Source organism: Triturus cristatus, chromosome 7, assembly GCF_964204655.1.
Source record: "Triturus cristatus chromosome 7, aTriCri1.1, whole genome shotgun sequence".
NCBI classification, from domain to species: Eukaryota; Metazoa; Chordata; class Amphibia; order Caudata; family Salamandridae; genus Triturus; species Triturus cristatus.
Window position 1 is genome coordinate 1,359,108,005 of NC_140590.1, and position 21,018 is coordinate 1,359,129,022.

At 49.5% G+C, this 21,018-nt stretch overlaps 1 protein-coding gene across 1 annotated transcript in view; it reads left to right on the forward strand.

The window, feature by feature from the left end:
• LOC146812057 (arf-GAP with SH3 domain, ANK repeat and PH domain-containing protein 1-like) overlaps positions 1-21,018 on the forward strand; it is a 1,117,518-nt gene that overhangs the window by 1,026,704 nt on the left and 69,796 nt on the right. The window contains exons 25-26 of the mRNA XM_085619062.1: positions 1,095-1,155; positions 20,871-20,926. Of these exons, the coding sequence (XP_085475188.1) occupies positions 1,095-1,155; positions 20,871-20,926 (117 nt within the window). The remainder of the gene's footprint in view (positions 1-1,094; positions 1,156-20,870; positions 20,927-21,018) is intronic.

The following is a 21,018-nucleotide window of genomic DNA, read 5'->3' on the forward strand; positions in this document are numbered from 1 at the left end:
GTTATGTCCCCCCCCTCCCAATTTTTCATTATCTATTTCTAATATTGCTGAAAAGGGTTTTTCTGGTAGATATATGTTCTTATTAGTAAAGTCAGCCTTTAACGGTGCTTTAAAACAAATTAAATGTATGTGAGAGAGTGTCTATGGAGAGATGAGTCACTTTTGTCCAGGGGTCATGTGGGAATCAAGGAGGAAATCATGGGGGGGTGTCAAAAATGATTGTCGCACCGAGCGCCAACAGCGCTAAAGCCGGCCCTGAAAGCGGCAACCAGTACCTAAACACTCAAACCATGCCCCAGAGGGATCTGCGAGGCGCCCTCGTACAACCTTAGTGAACCCCTGAGGCTGTGCTCGGTGTCCGGATGCAGCCCTGAGTGTGTGCATACTACTTCCTCGTGTGACACAGTAGAGCACCTACTGCTTTATGAAGAAGTGTAGGCAGTGTAGGCGATGGTAGAGGGCAGATGTGTTCCTACCACCTATATCTGCACATTGGTCTGCTATCTGTGTTTTGCTCTAGGTTGTTTGAAGACTGGTTGATTCTGACATAGAGTGTGCCAGGTCATCAAGAGCTCTAGAGCAATCGCAGAGTTTATGATCTGTTTCTTGGGCAGAAAGAGGGAAGGTGTTGCTGAATGCTAATCTAAATATTCCCTTCTACTTTGATTGTCCTATTTACTTTCTTTCCTATTCTGTCGCCTATGCTTTTGAATTGCTCTCTTCATTTACATCATATGGGGCTTTCTAGCCCATCAGAAAAAAATGCCCTTTTCAGGAATAATGTATGGTTTAGTGTTTAGTAACAGCACGTTTTAATTAGTGGTTTACTGGTTGCTGTAAGATTGTAACGGGTTCTTGTGGTAGTAAACCATTAAACCTGTTTAATTTACAGATAATAGTCTGTCTTGGAAGAATTTCCTCATGCATTATACTTCCAGCTCTTCTCTACTGAAGGGCCTGTGTCGCTTTCCTGACTTAAAAGAGCTACAAACATTTGTGTATCATACTTAAATTATCACGTGAAAATGTTGAAATCTATATTTCTGTTACAAGTTTGTAAATAATATTGTAATGCTTTCTGCTTCGCTTCACAGAGTACGGTTCATGTTCCCCATCAAAATTCCTTTATACTGATGCTTCTCAACGGAGACCAAGGTACTTATTTCTATTTTCACATTTTTGCATACGTTTCATTTGAGAATGCAGTAGAAAGTCATAATTCTAAATCAAAGTTGTTTGAAGCAGTGATGGCATAGCTTGTGCCATAAACAGTCTACAACTTAAAATAAATAACCAGTCAAAACAAGCAAGCAGTCAAAATATCACATAGCATTAAGAAAAGCTTTTCGGGGGGCGTGGCCGGCAGCCGGTGCAAATAGCCGCCGCCTAAAGGAGCTCCGCTCCTCCGAAAACTCCACAGGTTATCCGAGACATTATCCAGATCCCCAACCACAAAAACTACGGCGGGGGTAGTGTCGAAACCCCCGAGGATCAAGTCCTGCTGCCAGCGACACCGTCACCTAACGTATCAGCGGCGCTAGATCGAGTGCCGGAGGTGCGGCCAGCACGCCACGCAGCGGCCGGGACTTCAATTGGATGCGGCACCCGGCAAATGCAGAGGGCGATCGGCGGAGCTTAGGCGCAGGTAGGCAGGGCCCGCCACAGCCTAGATCGCACTTAGGGACCACTGAAAGGGTCTGGTCATCACCACGCCATCAGGTCACCCACGGGAGTGGCTCAACGTGCGCTCTGTGGCGTCCCATTGATAGTTAATAAAGGAGCTGCACATGCTTTGCCTGGCTATGCCAGAAGAGACTGGGTGCCCATAGAGGAAGGCGACAGCTATTGTTGGGATCAGCATTGGAGGGAAAGCGTCCACTAGGCAGCATAGCCCCTCGCACACGTAAGAACCGACGAAAGTCCGCAAATAGAAAGAAGTAGTGTGCAGAGGACCCACCCATGTAGCATAGAGACAGACAATTCTCTACAACTGCGACACGGTGGTGCCACACCAGTGGCTGGAAATCGCCTGGTGGTGTAAAGTTGCAATCAGCATAGCCTGACAGCTAGACAGCGCCCATCGCGACCACTTACTGGAGTCAGTAGATTCAGTCTGGCTGGACTGGATAAGCCTTAATATCGGCTGTGTGCAACGCTGGGGAGAGAGGCGGCCAGATAGCACAGGCCGCACTGTACCCACTACCGCTAGCTGGCAGGAAACCCAACAGGCCGTGTACAGGCTTGCACTGGCAGGCGGCAGAGACTACTGCCGGCAAGCGCATCAACACTAAAGTCCAGCACCACGACACACGGAACAATGGGGGGACGCGGCCAGTGAGTGACGCAGCAGAATAAACTCGACAAATATGCCTACTCTAAACCTACCACAGCCCTACAGGATACAGCACCCACCGAAGAGGCGGAAAAAGAGCCTGAGACCGGGAAGGAGGTAACGCTGCAAGACATAATAATGACGCTCAATAAAGTGCACTCTGCTTTGGAATCCCGCATCGATACCGTCGCTACCGAACTCACCTTAATCCGTGCGGATTTCAGAAAACTCCGCTCGAGCGTCACAGACGTAGAAACAATGACAGCTGCGCTCAGTGTAGATACCAGTTCCCTTAAGAAACGCGTAATGCACTTGGAAATGGAACATAAGATCATGGCGGCTAAGCTGGATGATTATGAAGGCCGTTCTCGTTGAAACAACGTACGAATAATAGGTGTGCCGGAGGGAATAGGAGGCCCTGCAATGTACCAATTCATGGAAGAACTGATTAAAACTCACCTGCAGGGGCGTGGCTAGCTGCCGAACGTAATGGCCGCAGCCTGAAGGAGCTCCGGGGGTGAGACCGTCCTCCCCGCCATCCGCACACTGATCCGCGCCTTGTTGCGAGCCCAAAGTTAGCGCCTACAACGTCGCAACAAAGCGACACCCGGCAGTGCCGCTCTGGGGTCTCTCCGCGGCCGGTGAAGCAGCCGGCACCGCACCGGGAATTTGGGCCTGTTCCCTCGGCGGAAGCCGGGGCCTCGATTGGGGAAGCGCGACCCGGGTGCTGCGCACGAGACCCGGGTGCTGCGCACGAGACCCGGGTTCGCTGCGTAGAAGGCCCCCCTGCCTTGGAGTTGGACGGACTGCGCTACGGACGGCCTGGGGGTGCTGCCTGGAGCCTGACTGCCTTGGCGGGCGCCCACTTGCCACACGGACTCCCAGCACAACGGAAGCGCCGCCGAGAGGGGAGCAGAGCGGCGCAACGGGGCAGTGGCGGCTCAACAACATTTGCGACGCCGGGAGTGCTGGGGCAGCCGGCCTGGATGTTCCGGGATCTGATATAAGGGCCTGAATAACCGTCTGCAACGCACAGCTTGCACAGCATATAGTGCGTGAACTGCCCGCACGAGCCAGATACAGAAGCGGTGACCGACGGGACTGCGACGGCCCACGCTCTCTAGGGCAGGGGGAGCGGAGGAGTGTGACTCTCGGGCGCATGTGGCTGCAGGAGCCCTAGCGTGCTGGTGAGTGGTTCGCTGGTGTGCAGTCCGTTGGCCGTCTTGCCCCCCCCGAAGTGCCAGCGCCTGAGAGGTGGCGGCGCCGCCTCGGGCCCAGCGTGGAGTGAAAAGGCGCCTGGTTTTATCCCTCGAGCCGTGGTGCTGACGGCCCTTTGCGGAGCCTGGTCCCCAGCCTCACCATGAGCGGTAAGGGGAGTAGGGCGCATCAGCACGGGAAACTGGACAAATATGCATATACTAAAGGCTCTCCCCCGTCGACGGACCATGCCGATCGCGCAGAAAAGGCCCCCGTTACGACCGGCCCGCCTAAAGTAACATTAGAGGACATCATGGCCGCCCTGACTAATGTGCAAACGACGGTGGGGTCGATATCCACGGACGTGACGCTCCTCCGGGCGGACTTCCAGAAAATGTCCGCCAGAGTCACGGAGGTTAAACAGGTGACTGCTACTCTGAAGAGAGACTCTGGCTTGCTGCTTCAAAAAGTGTCGCAATTGGAGGCCGAAAACAAGCGCATGGTCGAGAGGCTTGAGGACCAGGAAGGGCGCTCACGCCGCAATAATGTCCGCATTACGGGCATTCCAGAGAGCGAGGGGAGCCCAGCCATTGACCTTTATGTGGAGAACCTCATAAAAACTGAACTGCAGCCCAGGGGACTCTCTGCCTTCTTCTCTATGGAGCGGGCGCACAGGGTGCCCGGGGGTAGGCCGAAGGTCGGGGCTCCCCCCCGGCCGGTCCTGGCCCGCATTTTCAACTTTCGCGACCGTGATGTCATTCTACAGACGGCCCGCGTGGCCCCACCCTTGCGTATACAGAATTCACAAGTGTCCTTCTTTCCGGACTACACGGCGGCTGTGTCGGAGCGCCGGAGGAGCTTCTTGGAAGTCAAAAAGAGCCTGAGGGCCCGCGAACTTTCCTATTCCATGTTATTTCCGGCCAGACTGAGAGTGGTGGCAGATGTAAAGACCTGGTTTTTCGAATCGCCGGAGGAATCGCATGACTGGCTGGAGGGATGGCAACAGGTGAAACAGTCAGGCCGTTCAGACAGGCGAAAACGACCACCCGGAGAGGCGACGGACCCCACTGGCCGAGATGATGCTCTGGAAGCTGCGGCCCGGCTGCAGCACGAGGCTTAACCCAAAGGCGATGAACTCTGACTACTTAAATGGACGGTGCAGGGTAAGGGGGATGACTCCGGGGTGGTGAGGTGTCTGTGCTTCCTAATGTAGCTCGGGACATTTGGACGATCGAAATGGGGATGGCTCTGGTCTTCCTCGGACCTTCCGCTCCTTGCACACGAGTTAGGTACCGGGATATGGGGTCAAAGCACTCTGCTGAGTTGGGGTGGCAGGCAGTTTGGAGTCCGCATGGCAGGGAGGCAGGGAGGGGGTTGGGGGGTATGGGGGTGATTTTTTGGTTCTTTTTAGTAGTTAAGGTTTACATCGACAGTAATGTTTGTTATGCAGTACACACAGTCACTACAGGACACATATTGCGCGCCACTTGTCGCGCGCTGCTACTTCCCCTGGTTGTCGAGCGTTCTGATGTCTGCTGTCTGTGAGGGGGCGCCTGAGCTGTATTCTTCCGCTCCGATACCGCCACTCTCCCTGCTCACGTGGAATGTGCATGGCTTGGGGGACAAAATTAAACGTGGCCTCGTCTTGCATAGTCTTAAGAGATGCGCTCCAGCGATTGTCCTGCTGCAGGAAACTCATCTGACCAACACCACTAGTAAAGCAATGGACCGGTGTGGGTACAAAATGGTAGTACATTCGGAGTTTACCTCCGGGTCCAGAGGGGTGGGTATTCTAGTACGGAAGCAATACCCGCTAATTATACACAAACATAAAACGGACAGAGCGGGGAGGTTCGCGGCGATAGCCACCCAATGGGAGGGACGCCCCCTTAACATAGTCTCCGTTTACATCCCTCCCGCAATGCACGCCACCGCGCTGCCGGCGCTCAGCGAGTTCCTCCTTGACCTACCGGAAGGGGAGCTGCTCCTTGGCGGTGATTTTAATGCAGTAGTACACGAAGCACTTGATAGACACCCTCAGCGAGCGGGTGGGGCGGGACTGTCCCGTTTTGGAGGTTTTCTAGAGGCCATGGGGCTGTCCGACTTATGGCGGTTGCACCATCCAACAACACAGCAATACACGTATCACTCGGGGGTGCATAACAGTCTCACTAGGATTGACTACTTCTTGGGTTCCGCTAACTGCCTTCGCAATATAGACAGTGTTGAGATCAGACCTAGGGGTATCTCCGACCATTCCCCGTTATTTCTGAAGTACGAATGTTACCACCTCGCACGTCGCGTACTCCATTAATTCGTCCTGGTTATCTCCAGGTCCCAACGATACATAAGGCGCTTTCGAAGGCAACGGGCCTCTTCTTTACGGAGAATGCCCCCTCTGCTGCTTCACCGACGATCTTATGGGAGGCATACAAAACGGTCCTCCGAGACCAGGCGCTCACTGCCATAGCAGCGCACAAGCGAGCGAAGCTGGCGGAACTACAGTTGCTCGAACGGGAGCTGCACTCGGCAGAGGCGCGTCAGGCTCGGGACCCATCTCCGGAGTCGGCCGAAGCCCTGAAGGCCGCGCAGACCAAGTATAGGGCGCACCTTACGGAGTATACGAAGCAACAGCTGATAGCCACACGGCACAGGATATACGACCTAGGAGATAAGACTGGGAAGCTCCTGGCATGGCTTGACAGGAGGGAGGGTGGAGCCAGGTGGATAGCGCAACTCAAATCTGAGGAAGGCCAGGTGCTGACAGAGCCTAACGCGATAGCGGAAACTCTTGCGCGTCACTTTCAGCTGGTCTACTCCTCCACCTCCTCCATGACAGAAGAGGAGGCAGGGACATATGTGCAGCATTTGGCGATGCCCCGGCTCACCCCTGATGCGGCGGGTGTCTTGGAGGCTGACATCACAGTGGAGGAGGTGCAAATGGCAATCCTTGCGCTGCAAGCGGGTAAGGCTGCGGGACCGAATTGCATACCGGTCGAGCTTTATAAGCGAACGGCCGGAACGGTCGCCCCTCATTTGCTCAATATGTTTACGGATAGTCTCCGAGCGGGCGTACTCCCGCAGGACCAGCGAACAGCCACCATCGTGGCTATACCAAAACCTTGCAAGCCTGCTTCGGAGTGCAACTCCTATCGCCCTATCTCGCTGCTGAATGCGGAGGCGAAGATCCTCTCGAAACTCTTGGCATCCAGACGAACACCGCATTTGCCGGACATTGTACACCCAGACCAATCTGGTTTTATGCCCGGCAGGAGCACGGCCCTTAATTTGAGACGATTACACGGAGTGTTGGCCCGAGTGGGGCAGGTGCGGGAGCCAGCGGTGCTGCTCTCGTTGGATGCGCGAATGGCATTTGACATGGTCGAATGGCCCTTCCTCTTCGCCGTGTAGTCGCATTTGGGCTTTGGACCCAAATTTAGTGCCTGGGTCCGGCTTCTCTATGCTAAACCAATGGCCCACGTGGCCGTGAACGGACACATGTCTAGAGACTTTCCCCTTAAGCGTGGCACCCGACAGGGATGCCCCCTCTCGCCCCTGCTCTTCGCTCTGGTGCTGGAGCCCTTGGCGGCTTGGATCCGCTGGGAACCCCAGATACGGGGACTTAAGTGGACAAATGACTGGGAGGACCTTATCTCCCTTTACGCGGATGACGTGCTGCTCTATCTGTCCTCCCGGAGGCGCTCAATCCTCGCACTACTTAACATTTGTGAAATTTTTGGGAGAGCCTCCGGCTATACTATCAACTGGTCAAAATCGGTGCTCTATGTGCTGCGTGGCCCCTCTCCTCGGCTCCCCGTGAACTGCCCGTTGCAGACGGCGACGGGGTCGTTTAAGTATCTGGGTATCCACGTCACGGCAAACCCCGCGGACTTTCTAAAACTGAATCTGCAACCCCCACTAGACCGTCTCAGGTGCGATGCGCGTCACTGGGGTACGCTGCCGCTCACGTTGCTGGGGAAAGCTGCCCTCTTTAAAATGACGGCCCTGCCTCGATTCGTATATGTCCTGGAAAACACACCGTGTCGCATACTGCCAGATTACTTCCGCGCGATAGCGGCACAGGTGACTACCCTCCTGTGGAGTGGCAGACCGCCGCGCATAGCGCAGTCCAAATTGACTCGCGGCTGGTATGACGGAGGGATAGTGCTTCCCGACATTCAGCTTTATTATTGGGCAGCACAGCTAAAAGTAATTAACCAGTGGCTTCATGTCCCGCATACAGACCCGGCATTCAAAGCAGATAGGGACATACTGGGAGAGCGAGGTGTGTTGGCAACCCTGTACGATGGTAAACTGACTCCTGCACTCATCGGCCCTCTTAGACAGACGGTTGCCATATGGCATGCAGTGCAGGCCAAGTTAGGGTGGCGCGGGGTCTTGACCAAACTCACACCTCTGTGGGACACCAAACAACTCGGGAAGCTCAGAAACAGCAGGGGCTTTGAAAAGTGGGACACTATAGGGATCTCTACGATTGGCGACATGTGGCACAGGAACGACATTATTGCATTTGAACGTCTCCAACAGCAATATGAGCTGGCGCCCTCTGAGTGGTTCCGGTACACGCAAATTAAACACGCCTTGTTGGCATGGTTAACACCAGGTGTGGCGGTACCAGAGGCATCGTCCTTGGAGGACCGGTTATTAACGGACTATATGCCGAAAAGGGCCACATCGTTTACATACCGTAAGCTGATCAACATCCTGCCAGACCCAATGGGCCCTCTCTGTGAGAAATGGTCCCGTGATGTGGGGGAATTTGACGACCCGGAGTGGCGGGAGGCGTTGGCTTTGCCGCGGGAGGCGGGTATACCATCGAGGCTCCGGCTGGTGCAGCTTCGCATCTTCCACCGCTCTTACTACACCAGGCACACTTTGCATAGTATAGGCAGCGCGACCCATCCATTCTGCCTGCGCGGCTGCGGGGAGATGGGGAAACTTCTTCCATACCATATGGGAATGCCCCATACTCCAGGAGTACTGGAAGGGGGTGATGCACATGCTGTCACAGTCGGGGGGAGTCCCGCTGGTGCCGGAACCCAGACGCTGCCTGTTGAATATATGGGAACCTAATGACCTCTCGCGCCTGGCGCAGGGCTGGGCCACGCTAGGGATAGTGATAGCCAAACGCAACATAGCTCAAAAATGGGGGTCAGGGGACTTGCCGCAACTCACTACTTGGGGTACAGACATGGACGAGGCCATGTTTGCAGAGAAGTCGGCCTTTGTTAGACGGGGCTGTCCTGGTAAATGGAGTAAAGTATGGGGGGCGTGAATGCCTACAGAGGTGACATCTGGGACTCGCCCTCGGACCCTGAAGATGATGCCTCAGACTCAGACTAAAGTGGGGGGGCCTGGAGGTGTGGGAGCGGGGTGGTGGATATTGGAGATGCGTACCGTTGTGTAACTGTTATCTGCAAATTTGTCTTTATCAGTGACTACTGCATTGCTCGTCATTATGGAAAAATGCGTGTTCAATTGCTGTGTTGTACTGCTGCTAATGAATAAAATAAAAACAAGTTTAAAAAAAAAAAAACTCACCTGCAGCCTAAAGGCCTCTCCAACTATTTTTCAGTAGAATGGGCCCACCGTGTCCCCGGGGGTCGACCCAAACCCGGTGCACCCCCTAGGCCCATATTGGCGCATATTTTTAACTTCCCCGACAGAGACCTGATTCTGCAGACAGCAAGAGCAGCACCTCTGCTGCGGTATCAGCAAAGTACAATCGCCTTCTTTCCGGACTATACGGCTGCAGTGTCCAAGCAATGGCGCAGCTTCATTGCTGTCAAGCAGGATCTCAGACAATGGGAACTAAAATATTCAATGCTCTTTCCTGCGAAATTGAGAGTAGAGGCAGACGGTAAAGCGTGGTTTTTCTCAACCCCAGAGGAGGTTCAGGACTGGCTAGAGGGATGGCATCAGGTCTCGCAGCGTGGTAAACCAGGAAGGAACACCAACCGTAACCAGGCGAGTCCGCACTCCACAGAACCGGAAGAAAGGTCAGATATGAACCAAACACAGAACAAACGTACAGAAGAAGCTTGGTTTCCTCCCTTTCCAAGAAAAAGACTGAACTTTCCCGACGCTGATCCCGGCACTCGAGATGGATGGTATGGCCCACTTCGTGACCCAGCAAACACACACAGCAGTACCCTGCGTCAGGAACGGAAATGATGTGAACTACTGACTGTGTTTGTCCTGGATTAGCGGCGCATCGGCCACAGTGGGAATGACTCTTCCAGTGACTTTCGAAGTGGTATATTGGGCTTAAGGTGGCATTGGGGGGGACAACGAAGGAGCTCTCTCCCCCCCTACAAAGGTACAGGGTAATGGGGAATAGGCACTCTGCAAAGTTGTGGAGGGGGGTAGTTTGTGAACAGTCTTGCAGGGAGACCGAGAGGGGGAGAGAATAGGGATTGTTTGGGGAAGTCTAGTTCCGAAAGGTTATATTGGTTTTCAATGTTATATGGCACCGGAAACACTCGTACATATTATTCAAACGGTATTACAACAGCACACTGACCGTAAGTGGCACGTCTCAGACTCTATGCACGAAGGCGTCACATGACCCAGTAGCTTTAGTGACACCATGCCCACATCACCTACCTATCGTATCATGGAATGTGAATGGGCTTAGTGATAAGCTCAAGCGAGGATTAGTCCTGCAATATCTAAAGCGTAAAGCACCGGCCATAGCTCTCATACAGGAGACCCATTTAACAGTAACGACATGTAAAGCGCTTGACATATGGGGATTTCAATTAGCGGTACACTCAGAATTTACAACTGGCTCTCGAAGGGTGGGGATCCTCATTAAAAAATAACACCTGATCGTCATAAAAAATACCTACACGGACGAGCAAGGCAGATTCGCGGCGCTATCGTGTCAATGGGAGGGTCGGGTGGTCAACGTAGTTTCGGTCTACATCCTCCCGCACTTCATTCAGTAGCATTACCAGCATTTAGTGCATTTCTGCTCCGGCTCCCGCAGGGCAACTTAATCATAGGCGGTGACTTCAACGCCACGTTAGATGACACCATGGATCGCACACCCCCTAGACGACAACATCAAGCACGCACAAACTTTGCAGATTTTCTGGAAACATTGGGGTTGATAGATGCCTGGCGACTTCGCTTCCCACAGGAGAGACAATATACATTCTTTTCAGGTGCCCATAATAGTCGCTCATGAATAGATCATATACTGACACCAGCAGCCGAGATATGCACCTACCGAGAGGTATCTCGGACCATTCACCGATTAGCATCATCTACATGTGGCATACTACAGCACAGGGCCGCATATTCCCTATTTACCCAGGATATCTCAAAAACTTGGCGATCTCGAAGGGTCTGACTGATGCCACCACACACTATTTCCGTGAGAATGATCCCTCGGTCTCCTCGCCACTCTTCCTGTGGGAGGCCTATAAGACGTTGCTCCGAGGACAAGCGATTTCCCTAATGGCACATCACAAAAAAGAAAAAATCCAGACGGTGACAACCCTTGAGCGGTAGGTAGGTGACCTAGAAAGAGCCCAGGAACAAGACCCCACAGATATAATGGCCCACCGGCTACTCCTCAAAAAGCAAGAGTACAAAGATTACTTATGGGGAGAAGCCAAAACACGACTCTCTGGCACGCTACATACTGTATATGAAGTCGGCGATAAAGCTGGCAAACCCTTGGCCTGGCTCTACAAGCGAGAGAGAGCAGACAGGTGGATTGCAGAGCTTGAGACCCCCACAGGGGAGGTTACCTCCATCCCCCAAGACATAGTAGACACCCTAGCACAACACTGTGCACAAGTCTAAACCTCCATGCTTACAATAACTGAAAAGGAGGCGGAGGACTTTCTCCACGATATCCGACTCCCTAAACTCCTACAAGAAGATTACCTATCATTGGAGGAGAAACTCTCCGTAGAAGAAATAGTATTAGCGATTGGAAAACTCCAATCGGGAAAAGCAACGGGCCCCAATGGTATCCCAATAGAATGGTACAAAAAAAATGCAACGGTACTTACACCCCAGCAGTGTATGAGGCCAGTTTGGAAGCAGGGGAACTCCCCCGGGACCAGCGGACGGTGACGAAAGTGGCTGTCCGCAAACCTAGGAAGGCTGCCCGAGAATGCACATCATACAGACGAATATCTCTGATCAACACTGAAGCCAAAATATTAGCCTAAACCCTGGCCACGATATTAACACCACACCTCGCTACCTTAATACACCCAGACCAATCAGGGTTTATGCCGGGTAGAAGCACAGTGTTAAACTTGAGGCGTCTTCATGGCGTGTTGGGGCGTAAACATACTATACAGGAGGACGCGATTGTTTTATCCCTCGATGCACGTATGGCCTTCGATACAGTCGAATGGCCTTTCCTATTTGCTGTCCTCACGAAGATGGGGTTAGGACCTAAAGTTTGCTCATGGGTGAGGCTGTTATATGCCACCCCCATCGCACATGTGGTAGCGAATGGACATGTTTCTAAGGAGTTCCCACTGCACCGCGGCACCAGACAGAGCTGCCTATTGTCACCGCTCCTCTTTGCCCTCATGTTAAAGCCCTTGGCGGCATGGGTACGGCAAGACCCAGTCATTTGAAGACTCCGCTGGACAGATAGCTGTGAGGACCGAATATCCTTATACGCTGACGATGTTCTTCTACATCTGGTCCCTCGTGTGTCTCCTTGATATATGTAGCTCCTACGGCCGGCACTCAGGATACACAATTAACTGGGTTAAATCAACCTTGTATGTCTTACATGGACCTATACCAACATTACCGGGGGGCTGTGAAGTCACAATAGTGCAGGATACGTTCAAATACTTAGGAATCCATATCACACATGACCGGGAAACATTCATGACTCTCCAAGCACTCCTGCCTCGACTGCATAGACAAAAAACACTGGCAATGGCTGCCCCTCACGCTCTTGGGGAAAGCGGCTCTCTTTAAGATGATTGCGCTCCCAAGATTTCTGTACGCACTGCAAAACACCCCTTTCCCTGTACTCCCTTCGTACTTTCGAGCCATAGAAGCAGATTTGACCAAGCTCCTCTGGGATAATAAACCAGCTAGAATAGCTATGACGAAGCTGTTCCGGACATGGTATGATGGTGGAATCGCACTCCCAAATATCCAGGTATATTATTGGGCATCCCAACTCACTGTAATCAATCAGTGGATTCATATTCCCCCATACTGACCCAGCCTATGGTCTAGACAGAATCGAGCTGGGTGAAGAGGGATTATTTTGAACACTTTACAACAAGACCCGGACCCGGCTGGGCCCGACACAACACACACTCCAGATATGGAAATTAGCACGTAAAAATCTGAGATGGCCTAATAAGATCACATTCGCAATGCCCCTTTGGGATACAGACAAATTGGTCTGGTTGGGAAAGAGCAAGGGCTTCAAGCAATAGGATGATATTGGAACTTCCAAAGTAGGAGATCTTTGGGCGCGAGGAAATATGGTCCCCTTTGCGCGGCTCCAGGAGCAATACAGAATGGCGCCCACGGAGCAATTCCGTTACCTTCAGATCAAACACGCTTTAGAGGCAGCGATTCCCCCTAACACTACCCCACCCGAGGTGTTGCCACTAGAGGACAGATTATTAACAGACCATCTACACACCAAAGGGATCCCCCTAACATATCGGAAGATCATAAATAATATGCTGGACCCAATGCTGATGTTGCGGAAGAAATGGGGGGTGGAAGTGGGAGATCTAGATGACTCTGACTGGCAGGAAGCACTGGCGTCACCCAGGGAGGTAGCGGTCATATCCCGGCTGCGCCTAGTGCAGCTCAAAATCCTTCATAGAGTTTATTATACGAGAACAGCCCTATACAAGATGGGCAGAGCAGATACCCCCCTATGCCTACGACAATGCAGAGCACCTGGGTCCTTTTTTCACACCCTCTGGAGCTGCCCTGACATAATGCGTTATTGGAAGTCTGTTACAGATACCATTACGAGAGTCAGCGGGCACCCGGTCCCGCCAAAGCAGTGCCTTTTAAACGTTTGGGAGGCAACAGATCTTACGGCCCTGGCGGAAACGTGGGCAACATTGGGATTAATGTTAGCAAAACGAAACATAGCTAAACACTGGGGCGTAGCAGTCACACCCACACACACGGAATGGTGCAATGATATGGACATGGCCATGATGGCAGAGAAGACGGTGTATGTACGTAGGGGGTGCCCCCCAAAATGGATAAAATTGTGGGGAGGCTGGAATACCTACAGGGGCGAAATATGTGAACTGCCGACAATACCACACGATCCAGAATTGTAATATGGTGCGACAAACTTATCCCATGTATATATGTTGATCAATGGTGCATACTACACGCAATGTCAAAGATGTTAGCTGTAATAGAAAACTGTCAAAGATGTGTGAACTGTATAACATTCAATGTATAACTGCATACTTACGTAATGCCAAATACTGCTTAGTAAAAAAATATATAAAAAAAGAAAAGCTTTTCAAAAGTTTACTTAAATTGGGGCAATCTCTTCACCTCACAAGCATTTTCAGTAGCCTGATCTAAGGAACCTGAGAGACTGAGCAAAAGAAGTACAGGAATTAAATGAATAAATATGAGTTAGGTATAAAATTGGTAATTTGGAATAAAGAATTTGCTGTGACTTTTAAGCTTCCAATGTGATCTTCAAAACAGGTTTTGTGTGGAGCAAAATTAAGTTTGTGGCGAGCACAGGCATATCTCTTACCTAGGCATTTATACAAGTTACAGAATAATTTTCACTTCGGCCTTGAGCCTCGGATAGATCTCACATAGCGCCAGGACACCCACGGGTAACAGTAGCGCTTAATAAATGTTATAAATAAATAAAATACTTGTTGATTGGAATAACCTATAATATTAAAAGAAAATCGATGGCCAAGTACAAGTTACATCTAAGATATATTTGTTTGTGAATGAATAAGATTAAGCTTGACAAAACTCGTTTTTGAAAACTGATCCTTTATGAGCAGCCCATAACCATCCTATGTAATCTCGGGCAATATCGATCACCTATCCTGAGTACGACCCTCTGATTAACCATGGGTTGAAACGCTGTCAACATTACTCCAAATACACCATTATGACTCATCCTGAGACCCTTGTAATTAGAGTTTCTCCTGATATTAAACAAGACTACCCTTTGTGGGAATATGCGTTTCTTACACCTTCTGATTCCCTACTAATCTGTGTGTGATCACCGAACACTTTCATGGTATCCCTTATCTGGCTTATCATTAGGTGTATCCTAGATTACCATGGCACCAAGGCTATAGTTGCTCACATCAGTTACTATAATCGTGTGGCACATCATGTCAAAGTGCTAGAAACTGACTGGTAGCACCCCCACAGCCATGGGGCTGCTACCAGTCGATTATTATCAAATCACTCCAGTTCAGAGAGTGAAACCCAGGAGGCACGTGACACCGTATCTACAAAAAGTGGTTCAACACGAGGCAGTGCGCGTACTAAATAATCCTTTAAAGTGCTAGAAACACCAGGCATTAAACATCTCCTCTTTTTAACCTTGCATCTTTTGTTTGTTTGTGAAGTGTGCTATAACCTTCTCATGGTATTCTGGTAGTTTTAAGAGTGAGCAGAGGTGCATCTTGCTGGCAGAAATGAGAGCATCTTTAAAAGCCTTAATAAAGCTTTCCTTTGGTTTAACCCCCTCACGGTCAATGTGGTGGCCTTGGTAATCTGCTCTACTAATGCCCAATTTGTATTTTACCCCTTATGGTAGGACCGCTCTCCTTCAAAATGTTCAAAACTTTCCTTAACACATAAAAGTGCTCCTCTGTGCCCTTCCAGTAAGCTAAAATATTTTCCTGACAGTAGGTCACATTATTGACTTTGCCCACAAGCTGGTAAACTTCTTTCTGGAACACTACTGATGCGGACGCTAACTCAAAGGATATGCATCAACATCTGCATGCCTATTCTGGGGAGGTAAAAGAGCTGAGAACTCTCCTCAAGTGCAATTTGCTGGAATTCTGAGCAGAGATCTAGTGTTGTTGAATACAGCTTTGCCCAGTTCAAGGTTCCCTGAATGTATTCATCAAACTAGGTGCAGGCCATTATCCATGGGATCCTAGGAAAGATACACAGCAATAGGTAAATAGTTGATCTGTAGGATTTATTATGATACTAAGCTCAAAATGTAACCTCTTCTCTGCTAGGCCTTTTCCTCCCCCTGAGCTAAGCCTTTATTTGGATATTTGAACTTCTCCTGTAACCTTTTGTCAACATAGGGTATACACGCCAAATTTGCTTCCCTTTCTTCCAACATCCTGAGGATTCTAAAGCCATCCAGGGTTTGTAGATTCCCATGGAGGGGACCAAGAATTTAGTCAAAATACAACAAATGTTTTCTTTGGGGGGATGGGGGGGGGGGGCGGGATGGGAAATGGGAAAAAAGTTCTGCAGAAGAAAGTGTCTGCTTTTTCCCCTGCAAATGGTATCAACAAAGAGTTTGTGGTACTCAAATCACCATCTTCCCAGCTTTCAGGAACAGACAGACATTTGTCAGAAAACCAAAATTTTATACAGTTTTGCCATTTTACTGGGACATAGCCTATTTTTGTGCTTTCAAACGCTTTCCTGTTAGTGGTAGAAATGTATGTAAAACCAACAATGGATCCCAGAAAGAAAAGTAGACAAACTTCTGAATTCAGAAAGAGATCATTTGTGTAGATCCTCCAAGGTTTTCCTATAGAAAGTAACAGCTGAAAGAAAAAAATATTGAAATTAAGTTGAAAATAACAGACTTTTGTGCCTACATTTTCACCTGTAACTTCTTCTAAGTATGGCAGAGTGTTGAAAGCAATATACCATTACGTCTGCTGGTCCCTTCTGGTTGAAGCGATATATTGGATTTGTAGGTTCACCAAGAACCCGAGGTACCCAGAGACAATAACTGGCCTGCGCCTTGCAATGGTTTTTCATTGTGTCCTGGGTATACAGCAATTCATCTGGTAAAATATAAAGAGTGAAAAATAGGTATCAAGGAAACCTATGTATTTATGAAATGGGAAAACATATGGAGTTTATAAGCAGTGGGTTTTTTTCACATCTCCAAATTTGAGGATAGCCATACTAGCATGTGAAGTAGAGGGCATGTTTCAAAATGGCTTTTTTTTTACACCCTTTCTTACATTTGGAGAGCAGAAATGCATAGAAAGTCAATTGGTAATAGCACTTGTTCTACTATTCTGTTTTCCCCTAAGTCTCTTGATACAAATGGTACCTCACTTTTGTGCATAGGCCTAGTGGCCGTGACCGGAAACGGCCCAAAATGCAACTTGGACACATCAAATGTTTCCACTGACCTTTTTTTACAATGTGCCTAGGTGTGGATTTTGGACCCTAGCTCAGCCGGCACCTAGGGAAACCTAGCAAACCAGTACATTTTTAAAACTAGACACCCAGGGGATTCCAAGATTAGTGTCTTGTGTGGCTCTCACCAGGTTTTGTTACCCAGATTCCTTTGAAAACCTCAAACTTTGTAAAACAAAAAAACACGTTTTTTTTCGCATTTCTGTATGGTTACGGTGTTTTTTTACCACCCAGAGTCTTCCCAGGTCTCCCGGTAAAAATTCTACCTTACTTGTGTGGGTGGGCCAAGGGCCCATGACAGGGAAAGCCCAAAGCGTATTGTGGGGGCATCAGAATTATCAATCATAAAATGACTTTGTTTTGCTAGTGGGTCACCTGCGTTTTTGGTCCAGGACTCGGCAGCCATCTAGGAAAACCTACCAAACCCAGACAGTTCAGAAAGCTTTGATAGAAAGGTTGGAGCCTTTCTTAATTCAGTTGAGGCCACTCATCATCCATACTTGATTCTGTTTTATGCACTTGCACTGCTCCCAGGGATCAAGCTAAGGCAACTTACTTAATTTATACCCCCAGGTTCAAATTCCTTTATATTTACAGAACTTTATAAAATTCTTAATTTTACATTGTGCTTCTTAAGTTATAAACCCTTCATAATCTATTTATATTATTTCATTTTCTAAGCAGTCATGTACCCCCTGAGTAGGCTTTGTGGACCCAAAGGTGAGGGCGATTCCAATGCTGCTGATCTTGATCCCATTGTGGGGGTGATGCTCTCACATCATCACTGGATCCATGGGGTCTTTCAGTTGCTATCCTCGTTGCTCCTGATGACCTACGGATCACAGCTGCTCACAGTTCATAGGCTCCTGCCCGATCCACATGACATGATTATGTCCAGCAGCCCCTCCTGGCATACAGAGCTTCCACACCACTACCACAAAGAACTTCGCCCCTTACTGCGCAGCAGTCCTCACCAGGGCAGCCCCTCCTGGCATTCAAAGTCGCCCCTGCGGTGTCACACAGGCCCTTCTCTGCAAGACAGATTTTTCCATAATGCCCCGTCCTGGCATACGGGGTCTCCCAGTGGTGCCGCATAGGCTTACGCCCTTACTGAATGGTAATCTTTACACTGCTATCTTCACGGCCACCTTTCCTGGCATATAGCCGTCACTGACTGACTTCTGCACATGGGCAATTACCCGATCAGTTCAGCTGCCTCCTCCTAACCCTCTCACCAGGAGTCTACTCTACAGGGCTCCCCACTGCTTCTTGCTCCCTCCAACCTTCTCCTCTTCCTCACAGGGCAACTGGTCTTGGCAAGCAGACAGGCACTGGTGTTCCATGCTCCAGAGCAGGTGGTCTTGGTTTCGCTGGATCATTTCCCCTCACCAGGCAGGGAGACTAGCAGGCCTTAGCCCCACATCTGGTTCGCAAACAGGAGTCTTGCAGGGCTTCTCCATCTCAGAAAGCCTATCTGGCTGCGTAACAGATGGAAGGTTTTAGGGTCCTAACTTCCTCTTCTCATAGTCCATTTCCAGACACCAAATGTGATTTAGGGTACAGGTCTTTGAAATGTTACGTTGGGGTTCTGCTTCCTCTGAAGTACATACTTCTCCTCTCCCTATTCCTCTTAAAAAGACATCTGTCACCGCAGGCGATACCCCAAAGCTGATAGTCCCACACACAGGCCATGGGAGTGACTAGAGTTCACACCTGGATTTCAGCCACAGTGATATGTGCAGCAAAAGGTTAATCTCAGGCTATCAGACTCACTCTTTATGATTCCCTTATCAGGCCCATCTCCTTCTTGAGATGTGTCCAGCCCCCTTCTTTGTGATCTCTCACTGAATCAAAGAGCAGTCTCTGAAGTTTACAGGGAGAGCATCACTCGCCCTTCTCCAGTGTGTTTCACCCAGCCCGGGTGAACACAGTAATACACAAATCTGTCTGAGGGGATTCCTCTACCTCCTCATGGCTTCAACATGCAGGTCTGGGTCTCCCAAAAGGGAACCCAGGACCATCCATGTAATGTACCATTGCAAGCAGACAGGCACTCCATGTATGTGTATGTACACATTACAGACACCACAGCACTGCTAACTCCATGAATTGTGCCACCACAGGCACACATGCATTCAGCACACACATTCACTCTGCTCAGTACTGTAACCTTTCTGTATTCACCCCTTGTGCGCTGCACAACTCCACACCCTCCATGTACTGTACGTCTCACAGTCACATGCACCCAATACATGAGCTCATAATGCATGCACTGCATAGCACTTCACTTTTCATTTACTGTGCTCCTCTCAGTTACACATACTTCCAGTACACGTGTTTACCATGCACGAACTGCACAGCACTGCTCTGTCCATGTACTGTACCCTTCCCAGACACACATACAACCAGTGCAGAGTCACCACTCCTGCACTGCAAAACACTTGACATCTACCTGATGGAGGCCAATGGAGAGTTACGTACACAGCAGTGCCACTTATAAAAGTGAGTGAGCCTGTAGACCTCACTCCAGTGACACAGTTTAAAAAGATCCTGTTCACTCCTACTAATCATCATAGGATATGCTGCCACCACCACGCTTGTGCTGCTTAACTCCTGGTGAAGGCAGTAACCTTCTGCCACTATGGGGGTAGTGATTTGGGCTCCCCTTCCAGTCCAACAAGACCTCAATCGGTGAGACAGGCCTGTGTCATGGTGCACACGCATGATCCATGTTTGCCAATGACAACAAAAATCAGCATTAGGGATCCAGATAACCATACAATTGGGCACTCGGGATAGGGATGCATGTCCATTACCATGCAGAGGACTTTTCCGTCCCAACATATCCCATTTTAACAATAATGGTTTCCAATGGAAGCCCATATTTAACAATACTATTGTGAATGCTGGAAGTGTTAATAACTTCCAGTCTAATGTTTGTGTTTGACTTTGAAGGTAAGGAGTGGTAACAAGGTGATGAAAATCAGATGTGATTATACAGAATACTGGGGATGCTGGCCAACCAGTACTGAGAAAATTACTTCAAAGAGCAGGCTTCTAAAAACAGACCTGGAACTGTTGGGCAAATGATAGTATGAGCTATTACACGCTAAGTGGGTAGAAACCTAGTAGCTTTGTTACTCCTCCACTAGTCCCTACCTGGAAGGATGCTTACCCACTTTGCTGTTTGCCACAGATGCCAGGCCAAGGGCTTCTAGGAGACTGGGTTAAAAATTTGAACTGACAAATACATTTTATCAATTATGCAATAACACCCTTGGCGAATTAGAGTATGGCCTGTCGGCTTTCTCTAGGGATGCCTCAGGCCGGCGTACCTCAGGGAGGTAGGAAACCGCTGTCCTCTGGCAGCAAATCTTCTTTCAGGTTATTGCATATGAATCTACGATCCTTGATCATCAGGTCTTTGGTTTGTTTGGCCGGTCATCACCAGTTGTTACTAACTGGAAAATGGGGACTAGCAAAGGTGGTATCACCCTGGAGGCATGAGAGTTTTACAGGTGCACAAGAATTATGGGTAGAGGGGCTGTGTCCTCTGGGACACTAGCCACATTTACTAATGAAAGGTGTCCGCTTTCTGAGCAGTGGTAAAAAGCAGGTAATCTCAATGTCCCCTCCAGTGCTCAAGCATTTTTACCTCTTTCTAAGGTCAGTAAAAGAGTTTGTATCCTTATTTAATCCTTTCTCAAGATGGTGTGTTGTCTCCTATAACCACATTACGTCCAGCTGTTGTGGGCTTTTGATTGTCACTTCACCTCAGCAGCCTCTACCCTGGTCAGCTTCCAGCTCCTAAGTACAGAAGGGTTGTATAGTTCTCAGTGTGCCAATATCCTTTTATAGCTTCAGTTTGTATTTGATGTTGTCGTTTCTTAAATGAAACATAGGACACATTGTTATTAATGCTCATTGTACTTTTGTGTTGCAGCATAGGTTCTCCAAAGCTAACCAGCCTACATGAAGTTCCAGAAATTCCACCAAAGGGTATGTACATATTCCATCCAAGAGGATGTGTGAGTAGTGATGTGCAATGTACACACGCGCCTTAACTTTACCTCTGCATAACTGTTAGGCCA